The sequence below is a fragment of the Typha latifolia genome, chromosome 11 (genome assembly GCF_019914945.1).
Source record: "Typha latifolia isolate L0001 chromosome 11, TyphaL0001v2, whole genome shotgun sequence".
Classification (NCBI taxonomy): domain Eukaryota; kingdom Viridiplantae; phylum Streptophyta; class Magnoliopsida; order Poales; family Typhaceae; genus Typha; species Typha latifolia.
Genome location: NC_133096.1, coordinates 3642218 through 3660726, shown reverse-complemented (window position 1 = coordinate 3660726; position 18509 = coordinate 3642218). Strand labels below are relative to the sequence as shown.

At 37.4% G+C, this 18509-nt stretch overlaps 1 protein-coding gene across 2 annotated transcripts in view; it reads left to right on the top strand.

Moving 5' to 3' along the window:
- LOC140798089 (uncharacterized) overlaps positions 1–18051 on the top strand; it is a 53463-nt gene extending 35412 nt beyond the window's left edge. The window contains exons 6-10 of one of the 2 annotated variants that reach the window (XM_073151823.1): positions 7350–7414; positions 13341–13410; positions 17175–17241; positions 17354–17447; positions 17546–18051. In XM_073151823.1, the coding sequence (XP_073007924.1) occupies positions 7350–7414; positions 13341–13410; positions 17175–17241; positions 17354–17447; positions 17546–17662 (413 nt within the window). In that variant the 3' untranslated portion in view covers positions 17663–18051. Of the gene's footprint in view, positions 1–7349; positions 7415–13340; positions 13411–17174; positions 17251–17353; positions 17448–17545 lie in introns of both variants that reach the window. The other variant, XM_073151822.1, reaches the window with a different exon arrangement.
- Positions 18052–18509: the final 458 nt, after the last annotated feature.

Here is an 18509-nt window from a genome sequence, read left to right as displayed (position 1 = left end):
CTTTCATTCCCATAATTGAGTCGCCACTTGTTCAATCATCTCCCACTCCTTGCTCAATCGATCTTATCCATATGGTTTCATATTATTTGGACATCTTATGGATATCTGATGAATATTTTCTCAGAATTGGGTAGAACTTAACGAACTTAACTATTTAAACAAGTTCTAGAGGTTTCTTACTCAAACAATTAAGGAAATTAGCACATACAAATAAGTAATGAACAACTAGGACTCTGACTAAATCTCATAAGCTAATAAAATAAATTAGGTAAATAGATTCGATTCATCGAGCCCAATGCCCTCCAAGATGATCTGATTAGGTCCGAATCACATTATTCTACCACGCTTCTCACCTTGTCCCTAAGTTGAGAAGTAAAGGGTAGTCCCATCTCCTTAAAATTGATAGTTTTAGTCACCTCGAAAGTGCTTTTATAATATTTTGATATTGTGGCTTCCCCTCAACTTGTCCTTAAGGTGAGAAGTAAAGGGTAGTCCCATCTCCTTAAAATCGGTCGCTTTAGTCGCCTCGAAAGTGCCTTTATAATATTTTGATGTCGTGGCGCTCTTGCTTGATACCTGGTCCGAGGAATACGTGCTCTGATACCAATTGATGTGAATCAGCCTAGGTGGTATTCAAGCTTTGATACCAATTGATGTGAATCAGCTAACAATTATAGCTCAGTGAGTGGAATCCACTCGAACCAAATAAATTTTAAAACATAATAATGCTGAATAAATTAAACTAAAAACAACAATATCCATCATAATATGCAATAGGCATGCTCTCTACATAATAACAATGAAAACAATAGAGAATGTCACAACTTGTAACCTTGCACGTTTTCAACATATTAACATCTTGATATTTATACTGTCATATGTCTCAATGGGTCTAAACTCTGTGGATCCACATCAACTAGAAGTCACCTCGAGATGACGTTCGAGACTTTTCTTCATAGCTGATCCGGTTAGGGTCATCAGAGGGTTGATGTGATCAACACACTCTGTCTTTTCATCTAACCGTTGAGAGAAGTTAGAGTCACCTAGGAAATTTTCTCATACTTCCTAGGACTGTTCCCTAACCCCGCCAGAGTCACCTAAGAAAGTCACCGCAGTGATCTAATTTAGGACTTTCCCCTGGACTTCCAGATAGACTTGAGTCACCACGGAAAATCGCACACGATTTATACCGGGACTGTTCTCTAGGTCGTATCAATACTAGTCTCATTTTTGTTTTCACAAATTTCAATATTTGTACGAAGTATGGTGATGTACTGAATATTACTAAATGCACACAGAAAATAAAACAATTAAATTTTCGCACGTACTGATGAACTAAATAAATTTGCACACAGAAAATTTACATATTCTGACAAAAATACGAAATACAATGAAATAAACATGTGAATGAACCCACTCACCTGAGTCTAGGCAAGACAACCAAAATCTCAAATCTCTAGCCCACGTATTAAAAATCACCACCTTAAATAATAAATAACAATAACATTTTTAATTAAAATAATTATTAAAAATGTTTATACAATTTAACCTAAGAATAATTAATTTGGGCTAAAATAAGCCTAACTCAATTGGGCTGGGCTGCAGTTGGCCCGCAGCCCACCCAATTAATTCTTAAATGGATTGGGCCAAGGCCCAATCCAAATAGATAATGGAACCGGGTCGGGTTCCTTGGATTCGGATCCAACCCGACCCGAATCCAACACTAAAAAGGAGAAGATCAGACTCGGGCAACCCGAGTCTGTCTTCCCCAAACCGAAGAGAGAGAGAAAAAGAGAGGAAAAGAGAGAGAAAGAAGAAGAGAAAGAGGAAGACGTCGGCGACCGCCACGGCGAAGGTTCGCCGGCCGCACCCCTGGCTTCTCAACACCCATACAGTGCCGCCGTCCTCGCGAGGTGGAGGAGAACCCGCGAACGGCGGTCGATCCCATGACCGATTCGGATTAGATGAAATCCCTTCTTTCCCGCTGCGCACCGGAGAGGGAGAGGGAGAGGGGAGGGGCTGCACGTGCAGAGCACGTGCACCCTCCTCTCTCAACCCAATTTTTTTTTTTTTTTTCTGGTCCTAACAATGCATCTCAATATGCTTGAGATGCACGAAGTCTTATTAATACTCTCTACGTATACGATGACAAAATAAATAAAATGAGAATGTGCTTTATTAAATTTTATAACTAATTGTAATGAAGATAAAAAAAACAATGTTAATGTTTTTGAGTCTCTAAATTAAATAAATAAAACTAACAATCTAAAGCACAAAATCTAAAATAGCAGAAAGGTAAATAGGTGAATCCTAAGTGGAGGTGGAGTCCGGGTACATCTCGCTCAGTCGCCCCGCTGACTATTACCTGAAATAAATAACAATACAAAAACAATAGAACCCGTGAGCCAACAATTATAGCTCAGTGAGTGGAATCCACTCGAAAACCAAATAAATTTTAATTCATATTAATGTTGAATAAATTAAACTAAAAGCAATAATATCCATCACAATATGCAATAAGCATGCTCTCTAAATAATAGCGATGATAACAATAAAGAGATGTCACAACTTGTAACCTTGCACGTTTTCAACATATTAACACCTTTTGATATTTATACTATCATATGTCTCAATGGGTCTAAACCCTATGGATCCACATCAACTAGAAGTCACCTCGAGATGACGCTCGAGACTTTTCTTCATAGCTGATCCGATTAGGGTCATCAGAGGGTATCACCCTATGATTAACATACTCTGTCTTTTCCTCTAACCGTTGAGAGAAGTTAGAGTCACCTAGAAAAAATTTTCGTTCATCCTAGGACTGTTCCCTAACCCCGCCAAAGTCACTTAAGAAAGTCACCGCAGTGATCTAATTTAGGACTTTCCCCTGGACTTCCAGATAGACTTGAGTCACTACGGAAAATCGCAAACGATTTATATCGGGACTGTTCTCTAAGTCGTATCAATACTAGTCTCATTTTTCTTTTTACAAATTTCAATATTTGCACGAAGTATGGTGATGCACTGAATATAATAATTAAATGCACACAGAAAAATAAAACAATTAAATTTTCGCACGTACGGATGAAATAAATAGATTTGCACACAGAAATTGCAATAATTTAATTTTTACATATAAGGGTGAAATAAATAATTTGCACACAGAAAATTTACATGGCCTGACAAAAATACGAAATACAATAAAATAAACATGTAAGTGAACCCACTCACCTGAGTCTAGGCAAGACAACCGAAATCTCAAATCTCTAGCTCACGTACTAAAAATCACCACCTTAAATAATAAATAATAATAATATTTTTAATTAAAATAATTATTATTAATCTTTCTACAATTAAACCCAAGAATAATTAATTTGGGCTAAAATAAGCCCAAATCAGTTGGGTTGGGCTGCAGTTGGCTCGCAAGCCCACCCAACTATTACTTAAATGGATTGGGCCAAGGCCCAATCCAATTAGCTAATGGAACCGGGTCGGGTTCCTTGGATTCGGATCCAACCCGACCCGAATCCAAATACTAAAAGGGAGAAGATCAGACCTCGAGTCTGTCTTCTCCAAGCCGAAGAGAGAGAGAAAAAGAGAGGAAAAGAGAGAGAGAGAGAGAGTCCATCGGCGACCGCCGCCGTCGGCGGTCGGTACCCAACTCTAGCTCTCCCCCCTCCCCCATACGGTGCCGCCATCATCGCGAGGCGGGGGAAAACCCGCAAACGGCAGTCGATCCCATGACCGACGGCGACCGGAGCCACGAGGGCTCCAACGGTGAATGCCCATGGCCCGAGGCCAACGGCAAGATACTTAAAGACGGAGCGGCTGCGACCCGAAGCCGCCGGCCGGCCAGATTTGCCGGTGGAGCCGAAATCCCAAATTAGGTATTTTTGATCTATCCTATTAAACTTTAATTAAATTTTATGGGTGGGAGGGGGATTACCGACGAGTCGCGTGGTGGTCTCTGATAGCTCCGGCGGCGCTCCGGCGGATCGATCCCACAACGACGACTCCGACGGTAAGGAAGAAGCGGAAGAAGGGAGGAAGAAGAGAGAGAAGAGGGTTGAGATGGTTTTTCAGAGAGAGAAAAAGAAGAGATTATGGTTCTAATTTATAGATTAGGAAAGGATCAAATCTAATCCGATTCGGATTAGATGAAATCCACCCGTATCTGCGCTTCGTCGCTGACCGGAGAGGGAGAGGGGAGGGGCTGCACGTGCAGAGCACGTGCACCCTCCTCTCTCTCAACCCATATATTTTTTTTCTGGTTCTAACAACTATTCCCAACAATAATTAATTTGGGCTAAAATAAGCCCAAATCAGTTGGGCTGGGCTGCAGTTGGCCCGCAGCCCACCCAACTATCGACGGTCACTAGCCAACTCTAGCTCTCCCCTCTCCCCCATACGGTGCCGCCATCATCGCGAGGTGGGGGAAAACCCGCAAACGGCGGTCGATCCCATGACCGACGGGCGACGGAGCCACGAGGGCTCCAATGGTTAGTGCCCACGGCAAGATACTTCAAGACGGAGCGGCTGCGACCCGAAGCCGCCGGCCGGCCAGATTTGCCGGTGGAGCCGAAATCCCAAATTAGGTATTTTTGTTCTATCCTATTAAACTTTAATTAAATTTTATGGGTGGGAGGGGGCTTACCGACGAGTCGCGTGGTGGTCTCTGATGGCTCCGGCGGCGCTCCGGCCGACCGATCCCACAGCGACGACTCCGACGGTGAGGAAGAAGCGGAAAAAGGGAGGAAGAAGAGACAGAAGAGGGTTGAGATGGTTTTTCAGAGAGAAAAAGAAGAGATTATGGTTCTAATTTATAGATTAGGAAAGGATCAAATCTAATCCGATTCGGATTAGACGAAATCCACCCGTATCTGCACTTCATCGCTGACCGGAGAGGGAGAGGGGAGGGGCTGCACGTGCAGAGCACGTGCACCCTCCTCTCTCTCAACCCATATTTTTTTTTTTTTTCTGGTTCTAACATTTTGGATTTTAATTCATATGACCATTTGTTAATTCTTGCTTACTATGTAGGCCCATATAATGCCATTGTTGTTATCAAATAACCTCAAAAAATGGGTTCCAAGCCTATCCAACAGATAACTCTTGCACAAGCTTTTAAATGATTAAACTCATAAAATCAGCCCATGTAGCCTTAATAAACCCAAATTCACCCAATGCGAATTAGAGAATAATAGCAAACACTTCTAATTCATACAAAGAGTATAACTTAGAATCATGTTTAACCACAACACCAAGCTCTAACAGAAATTTAGATTTGAAAACCATTTTTAGCTAACAAGAATGTATAGTAGTAATATATGTATCAACCTACGAAGAGTTCAAATTTCCATGACAAGTTCAAATCTAATAGCTGGAAAAACATGTTTCACAGAACATTGCATAGAGGAGTAACTCAATTCTACTCATTCGTAATTTGCACAATTTGTACTAAAAATCTTTTATTTTGGTAGTAGGAAAACTTGCTCTTATTAAGCATATTACATAGATAAGAACTAGCCCTATTCACCTTAATAAAAAATTTAGATAGTCAGATCTTGCCCCAAAACTTGACTTAGGAGATCCTTTGAATCCTAATTTGAAAAGTTCAAAAAACACTTAAGGTACTATCTACATTTCAGCATTCTCAAATTTAACCAATTCACTATAATATTACTAATGTCTTTCCAACTCTAACTTTCCATAAATATGATGTATTCAGCTAGTTCTAGCTGAAATATAATTAAGTTACTACTCAATTATGTAATCTAATAACGTACTTCAAAATTTAGACTCACAATAATGAAGGTCAACTAATTTGGACAACACTATATGCAAAATACTTCTTGTAGACAGGATAAGAAACCTAAAAATCTGAATAGAGAACTTTAACCTAACAATACATAATTCTAGTTGAGCTGCACTCTTGATATCTAATCATTAGAAATAGCACATAGGGATCAAAAGATCATCAGAATCCATACCTTAATAGTGAGAATCCAAAATTTAGCCACTAAATTCCCACAAAAGGCCTCATTTGGGTAGTCTTTCTTATTTCTCCTTGCTCTTCTAGTCTTCTCTCTCTTTTCTTCTCTCCAATTGAGAAATAGACTATAGATGACCATTGTAAGTGTTCTTATCCTCCCCTAGCATAATGGAATGAGGAGTCATGTTTTTTTCAACATACCCACATAGACTTATATACAATTAAGTATCTTAGTTTGTTGAACTACACTAAAACCCAATAAAGTAGAGTTCTAACTTAATGAATACTCACTTAGGTAATTATTCTTAAGCATGGAGCATCAAGTCAATTAGCTTACTAATTGGATCATTAGCACTAATCTAGTCATTAATTCAAGAAATCTATAGCACAACATGATCTCCTTGAAGAAATATTACCATTTCTTTGATTCTTGTCATGCTTAAGTAGCTTCTTTAGGATCTACAGAATAAGATTACTACTTGGAAAATGACATTTTCTTCTTCAAAGTCTTCTTATCTACCTTTTGATGGATATTTGTTGCTGTTGTGCGTTACTCGAAACTTTAGTTATGTCACAAGACAGATTATCATCCCTTGCACATATCCTATGTGGCTTTCTTAGTTATAGTGGGGCATTCACTTTTGTTAGAAATCCTATACTTTTCCTTCTGAGATTGGCTAGAGCACAACTCAATAGATAGAAGACTTGTAATGAATTGACATAATTTTTGCCACCAGCCGTCAACCTAACGTAAACCCTCTAAAAGTGGTGCTTACTTCCTAGACAAAGTAAAATTTAAATTATAGAGAGATTTGCAAGAGAGAGAAGCTACTAGGCCAATTAGTGGGTACATATATTTACCTTCTTTTTAGGTTCATCCGACATAGAATCAACCTCATGCACATGCTACGTTGCTCTCATGATGTAGGAGTTATACTATCTATGGCTACTTTAAATACTATAGTTATATATTCACCCTTTATATTAACTTCTCTTGTTGCCTTCTACAATAAGCTTACTTACTGAATGGGAATGTAAAAGCATAAATAATTTAGAAAATTAGAATAGTTTTCATTGATGTATTTCCTTTGTGTTCCCTTGTGAGCCTTCTTTGGCTCATATCGTCTCAGAGTGGCAATGCTCACTATTAAGCCAACTACTCTGGACAACTATCTCGAATTTTATGCATAGTGTATGACGACATATAATGAGATAAAAGTAGGTTTCCTTTTGCCTTTTTGAGTGAGATGCAAGTCGGATCTCATAATGCAATCTTTAGTTAGTGTAGAATGAAAATTTTAATATTGTTGTTTAGATTACAGAAGATTATTAATGTCATCTTGGTATTTATCTGCAGAAATTGGATCGACAAAGTTCTATAGGCTTGATGATTCTAAGGTTTTAACTTGGTTATGCTGTAAGGTGTGCCTTTTAGTTATTCCAAATTTCCTATTTCCTACTTTAGCAATTTGGGATATTTTTATTACCAATTGATTGAAGTCACTTAACTATAAACTGGCAATGCACATGAGTGTCAGTTGCTATTAACCTGTCATTATCTATGTTTACTCTTTCGTATATGTAACTTCTATAATGCTAGTCATTGAGGAGTATATTTATCTTGCAATACCTATAAAGCATGTGCATTAGTGAAGAAAAAAGTTGGATTTAAGATGCTAGTATATCTTTTATTTTAAGATATTTGTTAGCAATATTTATATGCACTAGAAGGTTGAAAGTTACTCGTTATTGATTGTATAACATTCACCATAATGTGATAATATGAGTTATCTGCTACATCTAAGGGAAAATGGTTATAAAAGAAAAGTTTCGAGATACCCTATATACTTCTTTGCAATTTTGGTTCTTTTGAGAGCTGTCTTTATAGTGGTTTGTGTATAACCTCTTTTTCTTTAAAGATATGCATTCATTAGTCCCACAATTCTAGAGTCTCTTTTATTACCCGAAGTCCTCACACTACAAGACTCAATCCCTGCTAGGCTTGACATAAAATTACTGCTCACATATATAGACTGCACTAGATCTGTCGAAGCCACTAGTGCTTCTCAATTCTCATCTCCTCTTTATACTCTTTCTTCTCTTTCATTGTTTTCCTCATTAGCATCTGCTTATCAACGATTTTTCTAGTTTTTAACCCAAACCACTTAATTAAACTAAGTTCTTGACTAATCCAACAACCAATCAAATCGACTAACACAAGCTGAAATAAAACTAAACCAAATGCTGAAATAAATAACTAGCTAGCTAAATGACTCAAGCCATGAGTCTAATATCCATGAGGTGGTCCGATCTGACCCGAATCATATTATAATAATGACATAAGTAATAACAATGTAAGTTATATCTCATAACATGCTTAGTATCAATATACTAAATTTTCTCAATATTAATAATGTCAATGCCCTATAGATTCATATCAACTAGAAGTTATCTCGAGATGGTATACGAGTTTTTTTTTTCATAGTTGATCCAATTAGAGTCATCAGGGTGTATCACTTATCACACCTTGTCTTTTCCTCTAAAGGTCATCAGGAAGTGTCACTATTGTAAGAACCAAAAAAAAAAAAAAAAAGAATCCATGAGCCAACAACTATAGCTCAATGAGTGGAATCCACTCAAAAACCAAGTAATTTCAAAAAAGCTAAAATCAACAGTATACAAAACAATTTGCATTAGATATGCCCTTTAAATAATAACAATGATAACAATAGAAAGTTACAAGTTGTGGCACTGGAATAGTGATATCCTATCTCTGATGGCTGGCCGCAACTTACCCTCGAAAAAGCTAACTTTCTCTTCCTCGCTCGCTGCTATATGTGGAACAAATCGCAATAGCTCGGTGAACCTCGCCTCAAAGTCCACCACAGATATGCCTCTCTGTCTCAGCTCAAAGAACTCATCATGTTTCTTTTTCTTTAAGGCCCGAGGATAGTACTTCTTGAAGAAAATCCTCTTAAAGTTTCCCCAGGTCAGCTCCTTCTCTCGTCCAATATACTGGCGCTCAATTATCTGCCCGATCCTCAAACATATAGGTCGTCAAGGCAACCCTTTGATCCTTAGAACAATTCAATACTCGCAATATCTTTTCGATTCGCAACAGCTATACCTCTGCTTCAATCGGATCAGTAGTCCCTCTAAAGGCAGGTGGAGATGCCTTCAAAAAAATTTCAAGCACTGTACCCCTATCTAGATTAAGGGGCCTTGACTCTGATGTAGCCGGAGTCTGCGATGACTGTCCTCCAATAGCCTGAAGAAGGGTCTGTAGCTCTAATGCCAACATTATCACGACCCGAAATAGGAATCATGACCGGCCATGCATCTCAATATGCTTGAGATACACGAAGCCTTATTAATACTTTCTACGTGTACGATGGCAAAATAAATAAAATGAAATAAACATCTGCTTTATTAAATTTAAATCTAATTGCAATAAACATAAAACAATGTTATTGTTTTTGAGTCTCTAAACGAAATAAATTTATCTTCTAATCTAAAGCATAAAATCCAAAATAGCGGAAAAGTAAATAGTTGAATCCTAAGTGGAGGTGGAGTCTGGGTACATTTCGCTTAGTTGCCCCGCTAATTATTACCTGAGATAGATAAAAAAGTAATAATAATAAAAAGAATTCATGAGCCAACAACTATAGCTCAGTGAGTGGAATCCACTCGAAAACTAAGTAATTTCAAAAAAACTAAAATCAACGGTATACAAAACAATTTGCATTAGACATGCCCTTTAAATAATGACAATGATAACAATAGAGAGTCACAACTTGTAACCTTGCACAGTTTCAACGTATTAACATCTTTTCAATATTTATATTGTCATGTCTCAATAGGTCTAAACCCTGTGGATCCACATTAACTAGAAGTCATCTCGAGATGTCGCTAGGAACTTTTCTTCATAGCTGATCCGGTTAGGGTCATCAGATGGTATCACTATGTGATCAACACATTCTGTCTTTTCCACTAACCGTTGAGAGAAGTTAGAGTCACCTAGGAATTTCTTATTCATCCTAGAATTGTTCCCTAACCCCGCCAGAGTCACCTAAGAAAGTCACCACAGTGATCTGATTTAGGACTTTCCCTTCGACTTCTAGATAGACTTGAGTCACCACAGAAAATCGCAAGCGATTTATACCGGGACTGTTCTCTAAGTCGTAGCAATACTAGTCTCGTTTTTTTTTCACTAATTTCAATATATGCACAAAGTATGGTGATGTACTGAGTATAATGATTAAATGCACACAGAAAATATAATAATTAAATTTTTGCACATACGAATGAAATAAATAAATTTGCACACAGAAAATTTACATGGCCTGGCAAAGGTACGAAATATAATAAAATAAATATGAGTAAACCCACTTACCTAAGTCTAGGCAAGACAATTGAATCTCAAATCCCTAGCTCACGTGCTAAAAATCACCACCTTTAATAATAAATAACAATAACATTTTTAATTAAAAAAATATTAAAAAATTTCTACAATTTAACTCAAAAATTAATAATTTGGGCCAAAATAAGCCCAAATTAGTTAGGCTGGGCTACAGTTTGCCCGCAGCCTACCCAACCAACACGTAAATGGATTGGGCCCAAGGCCCAATCCAATTAACTAATGGAACTGGGTCGGGTTCCTTGGATTTGGATCCAACTCAACCCGAATCCAACAACTTAATGGGAGAAGGCCAGACTCGGGTTGCCTGAGTCTGTCTTCTCCAAGCCGGAGAGAGAGAGAGAGGGAGAGAAAAGGAGAGGAAAAAAGAGAGGAAAAGAGAGGAAGATGCCAGTGGCCACCGCGGCGACGATTCGTCGGCTGCACCCTTACCTCCCCAACACCTACACGGTGCCGCCGTCCTCGCGAGGTGGAGGAGAACCCGCGAACGGCGATCAATCCCATGGCCGACGGCGATCGGAGCCACGAGTGCTCCAATAGTGAATGCCCACAGCACGAGGCCAACGGCAAGACGCTTCCGGATGGAGCGGCAGCGACCCGAAGCCACCGGCCGGCCTGATTTGCCGGGTGAAGTGAAGAACCCAAATTAGGTATTTTTGTTTTACCCTATTAAACTTCAATTAAATTTGACGGGTATGAGAAGGCTTACCAAGGAGTCATGTGGTGGTCTCCGCTGGCTCTGGCGGCGCTCCGACAGGTTGATTCCACGGCGTGACTTCGACGGTGAGGAAGAAGAAAGCGAAAGAGGGGAGGAAGAACAGAGAGAGGGGGGGATTAGGGTTTTAATTTATAGATTAAAAGAAAATCAAATCTAATCTGATTTAGATTAGATGAGATTTTCTCTTCGCCTCGTCGCGTGCCGGAGAGGGAGAGTGGAGGGGGTTGCACGTGCAGAGCACGTGCCCCCTCCTCTCTCAACTCCAAAAATTTTTTTTTCTGGTTCTTACAACTATGTGATAAACTCACTCTATTTCTTCCATTAACTGTTGAGAGAGATTAGAGTCATAGTAAGAAGTTTTTTGATCTAACTCGGGATTGTTCCCTAACCTCGTTAGAGTTGCCTAAAAAACTCATTGTAGTAATCTAAAATAAGATCTCTTGGATTTTTAGATAGACATAAAAAATTATAAGCGATTTATACCGGGACTATTCTCTAAGTCATACAAAATATCAATTATGTTTTTCCACCAAGGAGGTCAATAAAATTGCTATTTGCATGAAATATAACAATGTATTAAGTCATATTTTGTACATAGGAATATGATATTTAATTTGTAGAGAAAGTGCATGATCATGTAAAAAACACAGTACAAGATGGATAAAAATATGGGTGAACCTACTCACTTGTGTCTAGGTAAATTGACTGAAATCTCTAGTCCACGTGCTAAGAAAAATCACCACCTTTCATAATAAATAAATAACATATTTTAATTTAACCAATATCATGATTTCTATAATAAAATCTAATTTAATTACAAAGTGGGCCAAGTCTAATCCAAGGACTTAGGGTTGGGCTGCGGCTAGCCCGCAGCTCACCAGTCCAACTAATGGGTTGGGCCCGAGGCCCAAACCCCTCAAAAAATTGAATTGGACTAGGCTGCGCCCATAGCCCAGCCAAGTTTTTGGTTCGGGTTGGGTCAGTGATGACCTAACCCAACTCGAAATCCAAAACTCATAAAGGGTCTAACTCGAGTTGAGTCCGAGCTCAACCTCCATCTCTCTTGATGAAGGTCACCACAAAAGGGGAAAAAGAGGGAGATTGCTAGCGATCTCCATCACTGGAGATCCATCGACTGTGCCAACACCTTCCTTGCAGTCTCAGCAACTCAAATGAGGAGAAGGTACATCGACCAAGCTGACCGGCGGTGGGAAGTACCCCATCCATGGTCGACGGCAATCCGAGCCACGAGGGCTCCAAAGGAAAGCACTCACGATACGAGGCCAAAGGCGCGAAGCTTCCGGTATAGGAGCAGCGGCGATCTGAAGTCGTGAACACCAAAATTAGGTATTTATAATCTACCCTATTAAACTTTAAATTAGGGAGCTCCAGTTCTTTTTTTTTTCAGTTATTACATTTCTCTCTTAAAAGTTTTTCCTTATGAATCTACTCCATTCTCTACACCTATTTGATCATAGCCTTATGATCCTACAATTTTCTTTGTATCCAAGCTTCCAATTAGTCATCTTGTGCCGCCATGGCGGCACGACTTTAGTGAAGCAGTAAATCTGATAATCAAAATCTAGGTTTTGGTGGAATGTGGAAGTGCCAAGAATGAAGATGGTTTTTTTTTCTTGAAGACTGGTTTGCTAATTTCGTCATATATGATGATGAGAGGCAGATTGGCTTGTTTGAAGAAGATATGCACATGAATGCCTATTGAATCATTGATGGTGGGTAAAAGTTTACCAACAAATTTTCCATTAGGAAGGCATGCGAGAGGCTCTCAAAGACTATATCTGTCAACTAAGAAAGCCATCATCTTCATTTACAAATCACTCCTATCAGATTTGTAAAGCAACCCTTTTTAAGTTTTAAACTAATTCTAAGATCCTAAAATCCTTGTTTAGTTTATCTTTGGTCTCTATATGTTGTCTTAGATCTATTTTTAACAATGTGACCCCTTCCCTACACCTTTTCTAATCATAGCCATATGGTCCTTCATCAATGATTATTTATTAAATCATTTATGTTACTCCTCACTCAAGTTATGTTGTGGAGGTACATGCAATGCAAATTGTACAACTAACCCATTGTATATGAGGCTACTAGAGTGGGCACTCTTTCATACAACCTTCAATAATGAATTGCATTTTATAGAAACAAAAGATTTACTTATGCTGTTGTTTGTCATATAATTTCTTTCTTTACAGGTACAACATTTAAAAGAGACGTTTCCAAGGCTGGGTAAAAATTATGCTGCCCAAGAAGAAAGAGACATATGTATGTTGTTATAATTTTGCATCTATATTGCAGATCTACTTTCACTAGATGACAGCGATTTAATTGCTAATTACAGTGGAAGATCCGTCAGTTTTAGGTCCTGTTTGGACACAATATAAATGATTAATGTTCCCATGATCGGATCTAGTCCAGTTAAGGCGTTTTGTCCCAGATCGGCACATTTCGGTTGAACTGCATGCAATATGCAACGGTTTTGACTGGTCTGGCCAAAATGAGCTGAAAGGTGGAATTGGGATTGGCCAAAACTGTGTTCCATGATATATATAGATTTGGGAGTAAAAATAGCAAATAAGAAAACACGACAGGATCATGAGAAAAGTTTTCAGATTGGTTTGTACATAATGCTACAGTACTTGTCTTTTGGATAAAAAATTTCTTTGCGGAAGTTCCCCACTTTGTTTGAAGCGTTGTTGATGCGAATCCCTCTAGTGTGAATCTAAATGATTGTCTGCTTTAATCTTCTAGTTACTATAATATGTTTTTCTTTTTCTCTTTCTTTCTTCCTTTCTTTCTTTCTTCTTTCTTGTATCCTTTGATTCTTATTGTTGAAATCATAAGAAATCTTTTTGGGTCTCAATACTATAGGAGTTCATACTATCAAGTACAATAGCAACATATAACAAATGGATTTTCTTTGTCTTTGGATCTGGAAAGTATTGTGTTCCCCTTTTCTTCCCATGGATAGTCGTGCCGCAAGTGGCACACCCGTGCATGTCTGGCACGACTGTGTGCCGGTTATTGTACCATGAGAAGCTTTTTTTTTATTTTTCTTATTTTTATTAATCATTATCAAATTAACTAATTAGTTGATCATTTAGAAGGCTTAGCTAAAATTAATGATAATGAGACTAGGATGATAATGATGATGGTGATGGTGATGGTGATAATAATGAGAGATATTATTTTTACTGCAGTGATGATGGAGATGAGACATGTGTTTTTGTTATACAATCTTTTGAGAGAGATTATTTTTACAAAATATTAGGAGACGTGCACTCACAGGATAATATGAGTTCATCATAATTACCATCATATCAATCACCCACCATAGTCAAAACACCCTTATTATACTCTATATCCATAGTCTACATATGCTTATTGTGTGTCTGTGTATATCCGATACTGTTTATTTTCATGCATTTTCAATATCCATATTATATCATAGAATAATTACAAAATTTTTATTTGTATGAAGGCTATGTGAGACGTTACAACGAGCAATATTATCAGTGAATGGGTTTTAAAGAATATTGATAATATTTAATATAATATTCTCGTGTTATTCTTATGCCGACAAATGAAGACTTTGATCCTCCTTATCATTTCACGTTCAACTAGATATTAATTTTAATTATTAAACTATTATCAATTAATAGTATGTCTTCAATTATATTATGGAGTATACAATTATATTATAGAGTGTTCAATCATTAATATTAGTTTTAATGAATGTCTTCAATCATAGTATATATTGAATAATATTTATATTTAACTGTTGCTTTATCTTTAAGGATAATGGTAACCCTACCATTAACTAGTTCATTTTAATTTATTAATTTATTTATTAATCTCATAGTAATAGAAATACATGTCATTACGAGATAAAATTTGTAACTTGCTATCCTCTTGCCTAGTAGGCAAAGATCTACCTCTGATCCTACTCACATTGAACTTAGTGCTCAGGTAGCTTAGCCAATAGTAGATTAAGAAATATTGGACGACGATGTGGGGGGGGGGGGTTTCCGAGGAATACAAATAACCTCCGATTTTTTTCTAAAATAGGTCATTTACAAAAATAATCTAAAGATAAAATATTATAATGTAGGTTTTAAACTTTTAATATATATATTTAAACCAAAAATTAAAGATTGACAATCGAAAATCCATAAACATCTTTAAATATCCTAAAAAGTTTTATAAATGTATGCTAGTGGCATGTAGGGGCATGCCACCGGTACGCAGGGGTGTGCCGTTGGCACAGTGGGGCGTTCCGAGGCGTGCCGATAGTAGCACGGCATGGCACGTGTCACCGGTACGGCTATTGTTGCTTTTCCATAATTCCAACTTATAAATTTTCCAAGATGACAAAGACATTGATGTGATGATACTTAGGATAAGCCTAGTATTTGAGACATGGTCTTCGAACTGAATCTCAGAATTAATTGGATAAGTGTCCAATTCCTTATGTTGTTCTGCATCTATTTTGGTTTCGGAGCTATATTGTCCTACATCACAAGAATTGCTTAAAAACGCTGGATTGTACCAAGGCCTTGATTCTAGGAAGAAGACTAAAAACACATTATGTAACCATAAAATAGCTGTAATAGTTCTGTCTTTTGTCTTCATCTAGAATTTAGTAGAATGCTTGTTGTCTTTATTGCAATTGTTATAGTTCAGACCCTGCAGTCGACCTGCTCAGTCTGTCCACTGTAATTTGCTTCTAATGCCCAGAAAACACGCTACCGCAACCTGACACATAGGTACACATCTGTTTATCTAACATAGTTATAAAATGAACAAACTTCCCATTAATCAAATTTAACATCATAAATAATCTAATCACAAGAAAAAAGAAAGGGTTTTTGTGTTTTACCATTTTGTTTTCTTAAAAGAAATGGAATTTTATCTTTTCTACTACTGGTATTAGAATAATTTAACTCAGAAGTGTTTACTGGCATTAACAAATGCAAAGGTTGGAATGAATAGGTCCAAAACACATGGTGTGAAACCAGATTAAACACAAATCATCAGATGTTCGATTTAGATTTTCCTTAGGTATAATACCGTCAAGCTCAAATTTAGAACCTGTCCTACTCATCAAATTGGATCAATTAAAGACTTCAACTGGACCAATCAATAGATTAACTAAGTACAATGGATCTACGCTGTTGTAGGAGCATACATAAATTGGCAGATCTGATTCACAGCATAGGTAATATCAGGGATATGAAGGCATGGAAGGAGATTAAAAAAGGGGGTATGTTAGTCAAATAGAGAGGCCTCTGGGCCATAGTTCAGGACTCTAGTAGTTCTTGCATTGGGCGAACGAAAGCCTTAAATAATGTTGTTTAGTGTAGTATTAACAAGAACCCAGGGAAAGAAATCCAGTCTTTTGGCTGTTGTAGTAACTGGTGTACACAAAAAAAAGTCATTTCTGCAGTAAGGTAAACAAGCCAATTGAATCAAAGACATTTATGCTTTTCTTTTTCAATCATTTATGCTTGACTTTATCTTGACTTTTTGATTTGATAAAGCAACGAACGGTTGGTTACTGCTGAACTCACTTGGGTGCAGTATCTTCTTAAAGACCTTGGTGTTTCTTTCTATGCCACCTATGTTGTTTTGAGACAATGTTAGTGCTACTTATTCAGCTTTCTTCGATCCTGTCTTTCATGCTTGAACCAAGCACATTGAAATAGACGAAGTACAATGGATCTACATCCTAAACTCAATTATATCTGAAATTGACTCAACTCAAACTTAAATTTCTTATGCAAAATCAATCAATCAAATTCTTCTGCATGATCTTCTAGTTTCTATGACATGTCCTGTTGATATTTCTGTCTAACCAAAGCATGTGTTGTTTTATGGGGCTAACATATGTGTGAATGGCATAACTATAGTGACGTTAGTCTGCTTCAAATTATAGTTGTGAAGCTTCATTTTTTCTTACACAAGGGACTAATACTCCTTAACAACCTATTAATGAGTAAGGTTTTAACTCATTATGTTCTTCCTCGCAGTGAAGGGCACTGTTCTAATATTGGGTGAATACTTGAAGGATGACCGTTGGTTAATGCTCCTCTTCAGGCAATTGCAGTTACTTCTCTCACCATGGATACACCTACTGAAAATATCTTCATGTTATTTTCATTAAATTTATTGTTGCATTTTTGAAGTTGACTAAGAAACTAGTTTGCAGGTTAGATGCACAACAAGTGTTTAACTCATCTGAAGTTGGAGCTGCTTCAGTATTTTTAGAGAATACTCCTGTATCTGTTGCTAGTCCCTTGGAGGTACTCCTGAGACATTCTACAACTGCTCTTTTATTATGTAGAAGCTTACTACTGTTTTTCCTAAAAATCTGTTACTTTTGTTTAAAATACATTTCTAGGGTAACATGGGAAATGAAAATATTTCATCAAGCAAAGGAAAGAAATCAAAAAAGTTGAAGACAAAAGTTGATTCACAAAACATAAAGGACATGTTCCGGAGGGCAACTAGAAGATGAATCTGAGGAAAGCTTGACAGAGAAAAGATGATGCAGCTTTTTCATTCTTTAAAGGATATGTTGAGCATCTTCAGTTTTCATAGCAAGAGTCCTTGATGTTGAATTGGTATGCCATATCTCCCTAAGTCATGTTGTGCCTTTTAGTTTGTGCTGGTGTTTTCCGTGAGCACTCTTCCTTGTAGAATTTATGTCTTATTTTACAAGCTAAACTTGTATTTTTTTTTTTCGTTTCTTTTCTTTTCAGAGCCTGTTTTACTGAACCTTTAGAATAGATATAGCTGGTCAATGACTTCGATCGATAGAAATATCAAGGCCTATTCCTGTTTGAATTTGAACTCATGTGAGATAATTTTGGTTACCAAAAGAATGGAACTGCTTACTCTTAGCAATATCCGTTTTGTTGTATACGAAGAAAATGTTGCATGGAACCACTACGGCAATTCAGGTTGACGTTAGTACAAGATTGCTGGAAGGAATCTAGTTCCTCCATATTGGGAAGAAAAGAAGAGGGAAAGAGAGAGCAGAAATGGATAAACTAAATATAATCTCCAACTCAACTTTTGATTAATTTTTAAAATTGCACTTTTTAATATGAAGGTTTCTTTTGCATCACTGTATAAGGCACATCAACACTAGATCCGACAGCTGCACTATCAATGCATCTGGTGGTAGTTTATGTTAGTTGACAGGTGTGTGTTTATGCAAAGTTTGTTAGGCATGATATGCAAAGTTTAAGGCTAACAAAATAATAATAATTGTCACAAAACCAGAAACAACAGAAACACAGTAGGGTCCACTGTCTCACTAGATAGAACTAATACTGAGCGCTTCCACTGGGGAATTGGAC